This window comes from Rhinopithecus bieti, unplaced genomic scaffold (genome assembly GCF_001698545.2).
Source record: "Rhinopithecus bieti isolate Rb0 unplaced genomic scaffold, ASM169854v2 scaffold_63316, whole genome shotgun sequence".
Classification (NCBI taxonomy): Eukaryota; Metazoa; Chordata; class Mammalia; order Primates; family Cercopithecidae; genus Rhinopithecus; species Rhinopithecus bieti.
In genome coordinates this window covers 9,031-24,198 of record NW_016824497.1, presented here as the reverse complement: position 1 = coordinate 24,198, position 15,168 = coordinate 9,031, and the positions used below count along the sequence as shown (strand labels likewise).

At 38.8% G+C, this 15,168-nt stretch overlaps 1 protein-coding gene across 4 annotated transcripts in view; it reads left to right on the top strand.

Annotated features, from left to right (window-relative positions):
* The window catches only part of PDK1 (pyruvate dehydrogenase kinase 1), a 41,524-nt gene that overhangs the window by 18,545 nt on the left and 7,811 nt on the right, over window positions 1-15,168 (top strand). For all 4 annotated transcript variants that reach the window (XM_017862368.1, XM_017862367.1, XM_017862364.1 and 1 more), the window contains one exon: window positions 11,641-11,751. In XM_017862368.1, coding sequence (XP_017717857.1) covers window positions 11,641-11,751 — 111 coding nt within the window. The remainder of the gene's footprint in view (window positions 1-11,640; window positions 11,752-15,168) is intronic.

Genomic DNA, 15,168 nt, shown 5'->3' with positions numbered 1-15,168 from the left:
CTATGTAAATGATCATGTCTCTGCAAAAAGATGTAAGTGTGGCTAGAACCTCTAGTGCAGTGTTGAATAGAAGTGCTGACAGGAGACATCCTTGTCTTTTTTCTGATCCTAAGGGGGAGAACTTCTTGTCTTTCACTAGTAAGTATGATGTTAGCTCTGATTTTTTTCATAGATACCCTTTATCAGATTGAGAAAGTTTACCTCTGTTCTTAGTTTGAGTGTTTTTATCATGAAAGGATATTCAGTTTTGTCAAGTGCTTTTTCTGTGGAGATTGAAATGATTGTATGGTTTGTTCTTTGTTCTATTAAGTAGTGTATTACATTGCTTTTTCTACATCAAACCAACCTTGCATTCTTGGGATAAGTCTCAATTTTTTTATGGTTTATGCTGTTTTGTTGAGGATTTTTACATTGATGTTCATAAGGTATGTTTATTGGTCTGTAGTTTCTTGTGACGTTTTAGTTTTAGTATCGGGATGACACTGGCCTTATAGAATGAGTAGGGAATTTCCCTCTCTTTCTGCATTTTGGAAGAGTTTTTGAAGGATTGGTATTCTTTCAGTGTTTGGTAGAACACAACAGTGAAGACTTCCGGGCCTGAACTTGTCTTTATGGGAAGATTTTTGATTACTAGTTAAATCTCTACATGTTATTTATTCAGATTTATGGATAGATATTTATAAATATAAATAATAGGCCAGGCACAGTGGCTTACACTTGTAATCCTAGCACTTTGGGAAGCCAAGGCAGGTGGATCACCTGAGGTCAAGAGTTTGAGACTAGAGTGGCCAACATGGCAAAACTCCATCTCCACTAAAAATACAAAAATCAGCCAGGCACAGTGGTGTGTGCCTGTAATCCCAGCTACTTGGGAGGCTGAGGCGGGAGAATCACTTGAGCCCGGGAGACAGAGGTTGCAGTGAGCTGAGATTGTGCCATTGCACTCTAGCCTGGGCGACAGATCAATACTCTGTGTCAAATAATAATAATAAAATAAATAAATATAAATAATACATTTGCTATCTATTCAAATTGTCCATTTCTTCCTGAGCTGTGTCAATAGTTTGTATTTTTATTGGAATTTGTCCGTTTCATTTAGGTTATCTAATTATTACACACAATTGTTCATAGTATTCCCTAATAATCCTTTATATTTTTGTAAGGTTGGTAGTGATGGTCCCCACTTTCATTCCTGGTTTTATAAATTTGAGTCTTCTTTTTTTTTTTTTCTTGGTCAATATAGCTAAATATTTATCAATTTTGTTAATCTTTCTAAAGAACCAATTTTTTATTTCACTGGTTTTCTCCATTTTTCTATTCTGTATTTCATTAGTTACACTCTAGGCTTTATTATAATTTCCTTCCTTCTGCTTGCTTTGGTGTTATTTTGCCCCTGTTTTTCTAGTTTCTAAAGGTGGAAGTTTTGGTTATTCATTTGAGACATTTTACAACTGTAAATTTTACTCTAAGCACTGCTTTGTCTGTATCTTACAAGTTTTTCATGTTTTGTTTTCATTTTCATTCATCTCAAAGTATTTTCTAGTTTCCATTTGGATTTTTTCCATTGGTTAATAGGAGTGGGTTGTTTTAATTGCCACATACTTGTGAATTTCCCATGTTTTCTCTTAATCATTTAAATTTCATTCTGTTGTGATTGGAAACATACTTTGTATGATTTCAAGTATACATCTATTGAGATTCATTTTATGGCCTAACATAGGGTCTATCCTGGAGAATGTTCCATGTGTACTTGAGAAAAGTGTGCATTCTGCTGCTGTTCAATGTTCTACAGATAGCTATTAGGTTTAGTTGGTTTGTAGTGTTGTACAAGCTTGTCTTTCCTTGTTAATCTTGTAATTGTTAGATCCATTGTTGAAAGTGGAGTATTGAAGTCTCCAATTATTGTTGAATTGTCTATTTCTCCCTTCAGTTCTATCAGTTTTGCTTCATGTATTTTGGAGCTCTGTTGAGTACATATATGTTTTTAATTATTATATCTTTTTTGTTTATTAACCTTATATCATCAAAAAATCTTCTATTTTGTCTCTTGTAACAATTTTTGTTTTAAAATATATTTTGTTTGAAGTTAGTGTAACCATCCCAACTCTCTTTTTGTTTTTGTTTTCATAGTGTATCTTTCCAGACTTTTAATTTAAACCTTTGTGCCTTTCAGTCTAAAATATGTCTCTTTATAGCATATAGTTAGAATTTAAAACCATTCTGCCAATGTCCACCTTTTAATTGGAATGTCAGATCAATTACATTTAATGTAATTAGTATTAATGTAATTAACAGTAATTTTGGTTTATGTTTGCCGTTTTGTCTTCAATATATGTCATATCATTTTTTATTATTTCTTCATTATTACTGTCTTTTGTTAAAATGATACTTTGTATTACATTGTTTTAATTTTGTTCTTGTTTTTGTTACTGTATTTCTTTGAGTTTTTTAAGTGATTATCCTGGGGATTACAATTAACACCTTAATTTAATATCTAGTTCAGATTAATACCAATTTACTTTAAATAATATACAATGGCTTTTCTCCTAAATAGGCCTTTGCCCTTCCCCACCCATCCTTTGTGCTGTTATTGTCATATAACGTACATTTTTGTACATTGTGGACCTGTCTACAGAGATGTATAATTATTTTATGCAATTGTCTTTTAAATCAGATAGGACACAAAAAGAGTTACAAACAAAAAATATACTCATATTATCCTTTATACTTACTTTTGTAATTACTTTTCCTGGTACTGTTTATTTCTTCACATGGATTCAATGTATTGTCTAGTATCCTTTTGTTTCAGCCTGAAGGATTCCCTTTGGTATTTCTTGATAGCACATATCTACCAGTGATGATCTCTCTCAGTTTTTGCTTATCAGGAAATGTCTTAATTTCTCCGTCATTTTTGAAGGATAGTTTTGCTGGTTGTAGAATTCTTGTTGATAGTCTTTTTCTTTCAGCACTTTGGAATATGTTACCTCACTGCCTTCCAGCCTCCATGATTTTGGATGAGAAATCAGCTGTTACAATCTTATTGAATATTGCACATATGTGATGAGTCATTTCTCTTTCTGTTTCTCAGACTGTATAATTTCAATTGACCTGTCTTCACTATCACTGATTCTTTTCTTTCACATGCTCAAATATGCTGTTGAACCCCTCTAGTGAAATTTTCATTTCATTTATTGTACTTCTCAACTCCAGAATTTCAACTTAGTTATCTTATATAATGTCTATCATGTTTTTTCACCTTTGCTAAATCTTGATGCATATCATTTTTATTGCCATATCTTTTATTGTTGTATCATTTAAAATTTTCTATTTTGAGACATCCTCATACTTTAGTTCTTTAGTGTTTGTTTACAGAGTCTGAGTTTACTGACTGACGTATAGTTTATTGACTGACTTTTCCTTGCCTGTGTATGGCCAATACTTTTTTGTTTCTTTCCATATCTTGTTATTTTTGTAGAAAACTAGACATTTAAAATAATATATTTTGACAGCCCTGGAGATCAGATACTGCCCTCTCCCCAAGGTTGTTTCTCTTATTGTTTTGTAATTTTTTTTTTTTGGAGTTCTTTTTTTGGAGTTAAGTTTGAGTTATTTGTTGTGTGTGGTCTCTGAAGTCTCTGCTCATTTAGCTTAGTGGTCAACTAATGACTGGACTGAGATTTCCTCAAATAAGTGGAATCAGTAAGTTTCCCAGTCTTTGCCAGGGGACTCTGTGTGTGTATAGGAGAAGTGTTTAAGAGAATATCTTCAACTGTCAGCCAGGCAGTTGACAACTGTACCTTAACCTTTAGGTCCTGCTGGCATAGAGCAATTAGAGGTGAGAGCTTAGGGTCTTCTCATGTCTTTCCTGAGCATGACCCTGGGCATCAGTATGGCCTTTCAGATTCCCAGGAGATAGCTGAGTTTTTCAAAGCTCCTATGGCTATCTCATTCCCTAGACCTTCCTGTTAAGCTTTTTTGTTGTCCAGTGCCTACTGCAGCCCTCAAATTAATCAGTTACTGCTAATTGTTTTTGACGGATGTTTCCAGGGATGGGGGTGGGATGCAAGACTTTTGTACTGGGGAGCTCAGAGTCAGGTCAAATAAATACAGTCTTCCCAGCGGCTACCAGGCTGCTGGTTTCACTCTGATTGCATATTTATTGGAGGGAGGGGGAGCAGGATAGGAACAAGTTAAAATGCTTACTGTTCTTTTAGGGATTCAGTTGTTTTACTTTAATAAATGTTCCCCAGATTGCTGCATGCCTTTAGTTAATTTCCAGAATTCTGTCAAAGTTGATTCTTCATGATTTTTGTGACACCGCCCCCCACCCCCCCTCCTTTTTTTTTTTCTTCTTTTGGTGCTTTGATAGAGGAGACACTTTTGCAAGTTCTTTCTCTCCTATTTTGCTGATGTCACTCCTGCTGTTCTTTTGAGAAGACAACGTTTATTACAATTCCTCTTCCTTTTATGTGACCAGTTTTAGGTGTCTACTTTTGTTTAACTGGAGTTTTAACTTTTTTTTTTTTTTTTTTTTTTAAAGCTGTGTTCTGAAATTTCAGTGATGTGACTTGGTGTGGGCCTTTTATTTATTGGGCTATGGTCTTTTGAACTTCCCATGATTTTCTTGGTATTTTCCTTTTCAGTGTGTGTTTAGTCTCTTTCTGATAGTCATATAAGGAGGATGTTGGGCTTCATGACATCATTCCCTGTTTTTTATCTTCTTTTCTCCTGTTTTTCATCGCTTCAACTTTTTATTCTATTCTGTGAGATTTCCTTGACTTCAAATTCCCAGCCCTTCTATTGAACTCTTATTTCTATTATCTTACAAATTTCCAAGAATTCTTATTTTTAGAATTAATCCCTTTTTAGAATTCTGCTCTAGTTTTATTTTATTGCTCTGAGGACATTATCTTTTTTTTTTTTTTTAAACTAATTTGCCTCTGCACCCTGCATTGTCCATTTCCTGAGTTTCTTTTTGTCTGTTTCTCTCCTGGTTGTTCATTTTAAAGGGCTAGGCACAAATAAGTCAATAAATGGCAATGCCATCTGTTTGCTGTAAAAACAGTATGAATGTATCACTTTTTTTTTTTAAGCTCAGATGCTAATGTGTCTATTTTTTGGTTATTTATGTGTCAGCTACTTGCCCATTAAGGTTTACATAGTCAAGAAAAGACCCACTGGTCTTCTGGTTTGGGGCTTAAGTTGTGCTGCAGCATGTTCTTTCTTGTACCTTTTTCTGTTTCTATTAGAAGTGCTTTATTTACCATTTTGGTCTGCAGCTGATTTCTATTGCTAATATCTATCATTGCATGGATCAAGGTTTACTGAGTTCTTAGACTCTCAGAAGAGATTACTTCTGTGCTGGTGGATGGGCTTCGCTTAGGTAATCTGTCTTTATGATGTAAAGAAAAATTCATAATGACCCGGCAATCCCACTCCTACGACTATACCTCAAAGGATTGAGAATATTTAGGCAAAAACTTACACACAAATACTCATAGTGGCACTATTCACAATAGTATATAGGTAGAAACAACCCAAATATCTATCAGCTAATGAACGGATAAACAAAATGTGGTGTGTCCATACAGTGGAATATTATTTGGCCACAAAGCACTGAAATACTCATATATGCTACAAACTGGTTGTTATAACATTGAAGACATTATGCTAAGTGAAAGAAGCCAATCACAAAAGGCCATATATTATATGATTTTATTTACGTGAAATGTCTAGAATAGGCAAATACATAGGGACAGAAAGTAGATTAGTGGTTGCCTAGGGATATGGCCACTAAAGGAGCCAGGGTTTCTTTTGGAGGTGATGAATATATTCTAAAATTGACTGTGGTAATGGTTGCACATATCTATGACTATATTAAAAATCATTCAATTATATACTTTAAGTACATAAATTATATGGTATGTAAATTATTTTTATCTTTTTTGAGATGGAGTCTCCCTCTGTTGCCCAGGCTGGAGTGCAGTGGCGTGATCTCAGCTTGCTGCAAGCCTCCCAGGTTCAAGCGATTCTCCTACCTCAGCCTCCCTAGTAGCTGGGACTACAGGCGCCTGCCACCACACCCGACTAATTCTTGTATTTTTAGTAGTGATGGGGTTTTGCCATGTTGGCCAGGCTGGTCTCGAGCTGCTGACCTCAAGTGATCTGTCTGCCTCCGCCTCCCAAAGTGCTGGGATTACAGGCATCAGCCATTGCGTCCAGTCTGCTATGTAAATTATATCTGAATAAAGCTGTTTAAAATAAAATAGGCTTGTATCGGTCTCAAAAAGACTGTTCTAGAAGCCTGCTATGTTAATTATGTTTGAATAAAGCTGTTTAAAATAAAATACAGAGGCTTGTAAAGGTCTCAAAAAGACTATTCTAGAAGTGCTGTCTGTATTAGGCTCTGCCTTCACCTGTTGTTTCTCCCCTCACATCCAAGGTCACATGAAGGAATCTCCTCTTGCAGTCTGTCTTTACATGTTAAATTCTTGCTTTTTCTTCATTCGAGCTTTTATCCCCATTACTTACCCTAGACTTTCAGAATCAAGGCTTGGTTTTTTTTCTTTCCCATTTTTTTCTTAGCTTATTCAAATTATTGACATTTTTTACCTTTTATCCTTCTGCTAAAAACCTATACAAAAGTTGTTGTTTCTGTCTTTCAGCCCTAGCTGCTCTTTCAATTCTGTGTTTAATATATAATCTATAAATAACCTATGTGTTATAGCCACGTCTTTTTTTTTTTTTAATAGATGGAGTCTTATTCTGTCACCCAGGCTGGAGTGCAGTGGCAGAATCTCGGCTCACTGCGACCTCTCTTTCCCGGGTTCAAGCAATTCTCCTGTCTCAGCCTCCTGAGTAGCAGGGATTTACAGGTGTGTGCCACCACACCTGACTAATCTTTGTATTTTTAGTAGAGACGGAGTTTCACCATGTTGGCCAGGCTGGTCTTGAACTCCTGACCTCAAGTGATCTGCCCACCTCAGCCTCCCAAAGTGCTGGGATTATAGGTGTGAGCCACAGTGCCCAGCCTACATGTCATTTAAATTAAAATGTAAATGTCTTGGTTCATTTACTGTTGTACAAACTTAACAGTGAAAACGCTGTTGGCTAAGAAACTTTAGGAACTCTGGGTGAATACACGGTTGGTTGAATGTCTTGGCTTTAGAGCTGTCATCTAGTCAGTAGTGGTTCATTTCGTCTGGGCCTGGAATTCACATGAATTAACCTAGCGAGCCTAGTGTTACTAGGAACAGGAAGGTAGGGACGGCAGCTCTTGGTTAGATGACATTGACATGTGGTGATTTTGTGCGCTGAAGAGAAAACTTTAAAAATAATTGGCGAACTTCTCTTCCTTGGCCTTCCTGTTGACATTGCTTACCTCATTATCTTAATAGGGTTTCGTGTTAGTTTTCACATCTCTCTTTCAATACATTTGTCATCAAAGGTACCATTCTTCTTGCCTTGAATATATACAGACAATGTCTGTCTCTACCATTATTCCCTCCCTTCCTTTTCCTGAAGAACTTGGATCCTTCAATAATCTATTACTGCTCTTTTGGAAACTCTTTCGCCTACTTTAAAATCCACTGGCTCCAGTTTCTTGTGTTGTTGACTGCAAAGCAAAGTACTACTTTGACTGTAGTTTCTAACTCTATTCCTGTGGCTTAGTTTGCCCCTTTACCTCTAGCAAGATGATGCTTCTCACATCCTCTCTGTCCTGTCTGCTTGACCCCTGTTATTTTCCCATGCATCCTAAGGCTGGAAATGGCTTCTTATTTTGTACTTGCCAGGTTGTTGTTACAGTCTCCCTGGCCAAAAGGTTAAGGAAAACCAGGAAATATTTACTCAAGTCTACCTTTTTATCTCAATATCTATTCTAATATGTTCTTTACTCCCTTCATGTATTTATAGAATGCGCATACTTCTTATTCATGTTACTAGCAAATGTGTAGCAGAGCATATCATTAAAGGATGAATAATTAACAAATTGTTGAATTTCTCAAAATACCCAGAGCTCTTTATTCATCTTACTAAAATAAATTGCTTTACAGGGCCAAGAGCAATTTCAAGCATCATACTACATAAAAGTTTTTTTTTCTTTCTTTTTTTTTTTTTAACTGAGAGTCTTGCTGTATCACCCAGGCTAGAGTACAGTGGCACAACCTTGGCTCACTGCAGCCTCCTCCTGGATTCAAGAGATTCTTGTGCCTCAGCCTCCCAAGTAGCTGAGATTACAGGCATGCACCATGATGCCTGGATAATTTTGTGTTTTCAGTCGAGACAGGGTTTTGCCATGTTGGCCAGGCTGGTCTTGAACTCCTGACCTCAAGTGATTCACCCGCCTTGGCCTCCCAAAGTGCTGGGTTTATAGGTGTAAGCCACCACACCCAGCCACAAGTTCCTAATAAAGTCCTTGTATACTTTGATAGTGTAATTACTTAATTTTAGATGTATTAGAGGCAGGTTTTTTTTTTTTTTTTCTTTTTTTTTTTTTTTTGAGACGGAGTATCGCTCCTGTCGCCCGGACCTGGAGTGCAAGTGGCCGGATCTCAGCTCACTGCAAGCTTCCGCCTACCGGCTTTACGCCATTCTCCCGCCTCACTCTCCGAGTATCTGGAACTAACAAGGCGCCGCCACATGCCCCCGGCTAGTTTTTTTCTAATTTTTTAGTAGAGACGGGGTTTCACAGTGTTAGCCATGATGGTCTCGATCTCCTGACCTCGTGATCCGCCCGTCTCGGCCTCCCAAAGTGCTGGGATTCAGGCTTGACCACTGCGCCCGGCCGGAGGCAGATTTTTAAATGGGGATTTCAAGGCAGATTTTTTAGTTATAAAATCAAAATATTTCCATAATTACCATTATAAAGGTAATATATACATACTGTAAAAAATTTTAAATATATAAAACTGTAAGCCATTCAGCCTACTGACTTTTAATACATATTACTCAGTACTATTTTATATATACATGAATTAAAAGCAGATTTGTGTATGACAACTATATTGTTATAGGCAGTAAAATCAATTCAGATTCTGTGACAAAGGAAAATGGCTATAGTAGATGAGAATATAAGCTGGATACTAGCTAGGAAAATAAGTCCATGTTAACTTTGAAGGAAAACAAAAATTATACGTAATTAAATTACTAAATTTGATTTGCCATACTGTTTATTTGAGTTGAAAAATGATATAAAAATGTAAAGACCTTACATGCCTTACAAACACATCAGAAAGTGTTCTGGGGTTCTAGGCTGTAAAATTGCTTGTAGATGCAAACACAAAGTAACGGTTCTGTTTTTTTCTACCTGAAAATGAAAATTATACTGTTTTTTTCCTGTTAAAGTAATTGTGAAGAAAATTCAGAAACTGAAAACCCCAAACAAGAAGAGAAAATTACTCATTCTACAGACAATAAAATTATGTATCATTTCAGACCTTTTATAATAGAATTTTACAAAGTATTATAAATGCTTCTTTGTAACTGGTTTTTTTTTTTTTCCTGCTTAATATCTCTTAAGCCAGTATATAGAGTTCTGTATAATATCTAATTAATGATTAACAATATCCTATTTTAGAATGTACTTTCTTTTACTTAACTAATCTCCTATTTAGGTTGTTTAGTTTTAGGTATTCTGCATAGAGCTATGATGGATGTTCTCATACATGCTTTGCATGCTTTTCTGCTTATTAGGATAAATTTCTGGAAGTGACATTGTGGGAAAGGTACATGCATTTTTTTTTTTTTTTAATAGAGGCAGGATTTTATTCTGTCACCCAGGTTGGAGTACAGTGGTGAGATCATAGCTCACTACAGCCTCGAAGTCCTGGGCTCAAGTGATCCTCCTGCTTCAGCCTCCCAAATAGTTGGGATTACAGGCATGCACTACCACATCTGGCTAATTTTAAAGTTTTTTTTTTTGTTTGTTTTTGTTTTTGTTTTGTTTTGTTTGTAGAGATGGAGTCTCACTATATTGCACAGGCTGGTCTGGAACTGCTGGGCCCAAGTGATCCCCCTGTTATGGCCTCCCAAAGTGTTGGGATTATATGTGTGAGCCACCACACCCAGCCAATATATGCATTTTTTCTTTTTTTTTTTTTTTCTTTTAATTTAGAGACAGTGGCTCACTCTGTCACCCAGGCTGGAGTGCAGTGGTGCAATCATAGCTCACTATAGCCTCCACCTCCTGGGCTCAAGTGACCCTCCTTCCTCAGCCTCCCAAGTAGCTGGGATCACAATTGTATGCCACCATGCCCAGCTAATTTTGGAAAATTTTTTGCAGCGATGGGGTCTTAACTCTGATCTCAGGTGTGCAGGCTGATCTCAAACTCCTGGCTTCAAGTGATTCTCTTGTCTCAGTCTCCCAAAGTGCTGAGATTACAAGCATAAATCACCATGCCCAGCCTAATACCTGCATTTTTATTATTTTTATTTTATTTATTTTATTTATTTATTTTGAGAAGGAGTCTTGCTCTGTAGCCCAGGCTAGAGTACAGTGGTACGATCTTGGCTCACTGTGACCTCCATCTCCTGCGTTCAAGCAATTCTTCTGCCTCAGCCTCCCAAGTAGCTGGGACTACAGGCATGTGCCACCACACCTGGCTAATTGTTATATTTTTAGTAGAGATGGGATTTTGCTCTGTCGGCCAAACTGGTCTTGAACTCCTGACTTCAAGTGATTCACCTGCCTCTGCCTCCCAAAGTGCTGGATTACAGGTGTGCATGTTTGATTCTAGTCACCACGCTGCCCACCAGAAAGGAATAACAAATTATAGTTACATACAAGATAGGGTTAACTTGTGTCCAGTTCTGTGCTATAATGCACTGTTAATGAGACTCCTGGCAATATACAAAGCCACAGCAGTATTATGATGGAGTTTATGTATTAGAGTTTCACATATTAGAGGAGTTGGGTTGGGTTCAGCAGCGAGGGAAATGCTTATACTGGCAACTTGGATTGTGTTGTATTCATTTTCAAAAGCAGCGCTCAGGCCAAGTGTGGTGGTTCATGCCTGTGATCTCAGCACTTTGGGAGGCCGAGGCAGGTGGATCATGAGGTCAGAAAATCAAGACCATCCTGGCTAACATGGTGAAACCCTGTCTCTACTAAAAAAAAACAAAAACAAAAAAATTAGGCGGGCGTGGTGGCAGGCGACTGTAGTCCCAGCTACTTGGGAGGCTGAGGCAGGAGAATGGCACGAACCTGGGAGGCAGAGGTTGTAGTGAGCTGAGATCGCACCACCCGCACTCCAGCCTGGGTGACAGAGCGAGGCTCCATCTCAANTCAGAAAATCAAGACCATCCTGGCTAACATGGTGAAACCCTGTCTCTACTAAAAAAAAACAAAAACAAAAAAATTAGGCGGGCGTGGTGGCAGGCGACTGTAGTCCCAGCTACTTGGGAGGCTGAGGCAGGAGAATGGCACGAACCTGGGAGGCAGAGGTTGTAGTGAGCTGAGATCGCACCACCCGCACTCCAGCCTGGGTGACAGAGCGAGGCTCCATCTCAAAAAAAAAAAAAAAAAAAAACAACAACTCAACACTCTCCCACCAGCAGTTAACCTGTGATGCTATGAGTATGTGTTGATATTTTGCTGTTTTGAGGACTCGGGCATAGAGCATGATCCTTTTCTTTTCTTAGATGAGTGACCGAGGAGGTGGTGTTCCTTTGAGGAAAATTGACAGACTCTTCAACTACATGTATTCAACTGCACCGAGACCTCGTGTTGAGACTTCCCGCGCGGTGCCCCTGGTATGTTATCAAGAAATAGTCAAGTGTGTTTCTGTCAATTGCCTTCCACATGCTCTAGCTGCCAAATAAGTAAGTTAAGCCATCATGTAGGGTACTCCACAAGGAAGAAGGAAGCTTTTAGAAATGCACACTTTCCCTACATTTAAACAACCTTCAGAACACTTTTTTTTTCAACTGAAATGGGCACGAGACAGAGATCTGGAGTTCTTGTTACAACGTTTGATCATGATATAGCAGTAGTTTTCCTGTGTAAAACCATTTTTCAAAATGTGGTTAACCACATTATTTCTAATGTGGGGAATAAATTACTGGTTTTAGCAATATTTGGTCAACACTGAATTACTTTTTAGTGTTTACTTTTTTCTCAAGTATTTGTCATTAGAATGATCTCATATCCTAGACTGAAAAATAAGACTAAAATTCTAATCTGTTCAATCACCAACCTGAAGGCTTAAATTATAATTTCTTTGATGGTGTTTTTATTAATCTTAGTTCCACCTATTTTCAGGTTTAATAGGATCAACTTTTGAATTGATTCCATCCTTATGTTTATGTTCTAACTCCCCCACAGAAAGTATGTTGCCAAAATTTTGTAATTCTAGAAGAGCTCTATTCTTCTTGACTTGGAAACTTCTCTGACATTTCCAGTAGAATTATGGTGTAACATGATGGGATATAGTACAAGATAGATCTATTTTAGACCCCTTCCTAGGAAGTTACTAGAACTTTATTCTGATAGTTTTGTGTCCGGAATTGGTGGGTTCTTGGTCTCACTGACTTTAAGAGTGAAGCCACAGACCCTCGTGGTGAGTGTTACAGTTCTTAAAGATGTGTCCAGAGGTTGTTTCTTCAGATGTTCAGATGTGTCCGGAGTTTCTTCCTCCCAGTGGGTTCGTGGTCTCACTGGCTTTAGCAGTGAAGCTGCAGACCTTCGTGGTGGGTGTTACAGCTCATAAAGGCTGTGCGTCTGGAGTTGTTTGTTCTCCTGGTGGGTTCATGGTCTTGCTGGCTTCAGGAGTGAAGCTGCAGACCTGTGCGGTAAGTGTTACAGCTCATAAAGGCAGTGTGGACCCGGAGAGTGAACAGCAGCAAGATTTATTGTGAAGAGCAAAGAACAAAGCTTCCACAGGGTGGAAGGGGACCCAAGTGGGTTGCTGTTGCTGGCTTGGGTGGCCTGCTTTTATTCCCTTATTTGGCCCCACCCACATCCTGCCGATTGGTCCATTTTACAGAGAGCTAATTGGTCCATTTTACAGAGAGCTGATTGATCTGTTTTACAGAGAGCTGATTGGTCCATTTTGACAGAGTGCTGATTGGTGCGTGTACAAACCTTTAGCTAGATTCAGAGTGCTGATTGGTGCGTTTACAATCCTTTAGCTAGTCACAAAACTTCTCCAAGTCCCCACCGGATTGGCTAGACACAGTGCTGATTGGTGCGTTTACAATCCTTAGCTAAACAGAAAAGTTCCCCAAGTCCCCACCCCATCCAGAAGCCCAGCTGACTTCACCTCTCAGTTTTACCAGATGCATACCACAAATTCTATGGCTACAGCTGTACTATAGTTGAAATGCTTGCTCTAGTAATGTCCTTCTCTAATTGAGATACATGGCTTCCAGGAGTTGGCATCCATATGTCAAGGGGCAGACAGACAATGTCAAATGATAAACATGAGCATCCTTTCATAAGTCTAGTTTTATGCTAAAAAGTAGAGGAAGAGACTGGAGCTGCTGTTTTTGTAGTAAACAAATATTGTATAATTTTTGTAGAGAGTGGCATAGTGAGCTAGTCCAGACTCTGGATCTAAACTCTTTGCTTCCATTTCTGATACTGCTGCATCTTAGCTGTGCAGCCTTGGGAAAATTATTGACCTCTGAAGGCCACAGTTTCCCCGGTTAGAAAAATGGAGTTATTGTGAGAATTCAGTGAGTTGATATATGTAAAAATGCTCTTTATAGTGCCTGGCTCATGGTAAATGCCATGTAAGTGTTTGTTATTTTAGGATATAAAATGTATGTGAATTTTTAAGAAAACAGGAGGCTTGACCTGAACAGGCTCCCCCATACATCTGCATGCCGTTTAACAAGGCTAAGACTGTTACTAATTTCTTGCAGAGCCTCCTTTCTGCTGACATCACTTTGTAGATGGTCCCAGTCAGCAGGCAGTAGGGTAGCTGGCAAAAGGCCAGCAGATGCCCACAAGAGTGACTTTCTTGTCCACCTGGTTACTGAAGGCTTCTTCCCTGTGGATACCTTCTGGTGGGTCTTTGCATGGATAGGCCAGCTTTACACTGTAAGTCCAGAGAGGAACATCCACACATCTCTCTTCCAGACCTCCTCCTCATCCTTCACTCAGTTTTGATCTTTCCAAATCTTTAACAAGCCAGCCACTGTTTGCCACTGCCCGTGCTGGAAGGGTTTACTCTCACCCAGTCTTTCAGGTCTGCCCTCCAACCCTGACAGGGATTGTAGTAGGAACACGGCAGCCTACTTTCGGATGGTGATAGCACATGGGGTAATTCCATCAGTGGACCCAGAAGCCCAGCCAGCTTCACCTCTCAATCCCCCCTCTAAACAGGACACTCCAACTGCTGTTGGGAATTAGGCAATGACCGCTGTAGCTACTTCCTGCTGGACAGGGACGAAGAAGGGGCCCTGCAGTTGTAGTGGCCTCCAGAGGGGAACTCTTTAGGCCAGCGAAAGGGCCAGTGGGTCAGTCCAGGGGTCCTCGGTGGAAGTTGTTAGTTGAGCTCATTTGGGGTTCCATTTGTAAGACCATCTGTAGCTTGATGGCCTTGATTCTAGAGGAAACAAATTTGACAAGGAGGTTAAAAATAAAGGGCCCGAAGGTGAGTAATAGCAAGATGGCTGTCACAGGACCTAGAAAGGGGAGAAGCCATGTTGCCCAACGCCAGTGGTTGATATAAGAGTTTGAAAGGCGTTGTCTGATTTCAGAATACTTTTCCTGTAAACACCGGGTGACATCTCGTTCTATGCCTGACTGGTTAGTGTAAAAACAACACTCTTCCCCTAAGAAGATGCAGAGTTCTCTGTTCTCAGCAGTGAGGAGGTCTAGGCCTCGGCGGTTTTGGAGAGTCACTGCTGCTAAAGAGTCTATTTGGGATTGTAGAGTAAGAATAGATTTTGTTGTTTCTTGCAAACTGTCTGAGAAATCCTTTGAGTGTTTGTGGTAGTAGGATAATGAAGTAGATAAACTGGATATTCCGGTTCCTGTAGCAGTGGCCATTTCTAACTCTATAAGTAGGGGTATTCGTTGTATGGCCCTGCGCTGAGGGACTTGCGCTTTGAGGGGCACTGGTGGGGTCTGATTTCCATAAGATTAGAAGTTAGGATAATATATGTTACACTGTTAGCTTTTAGCAAACTTTACTTTTTTTTTTTTTTTTTTTTTTTTTTTTT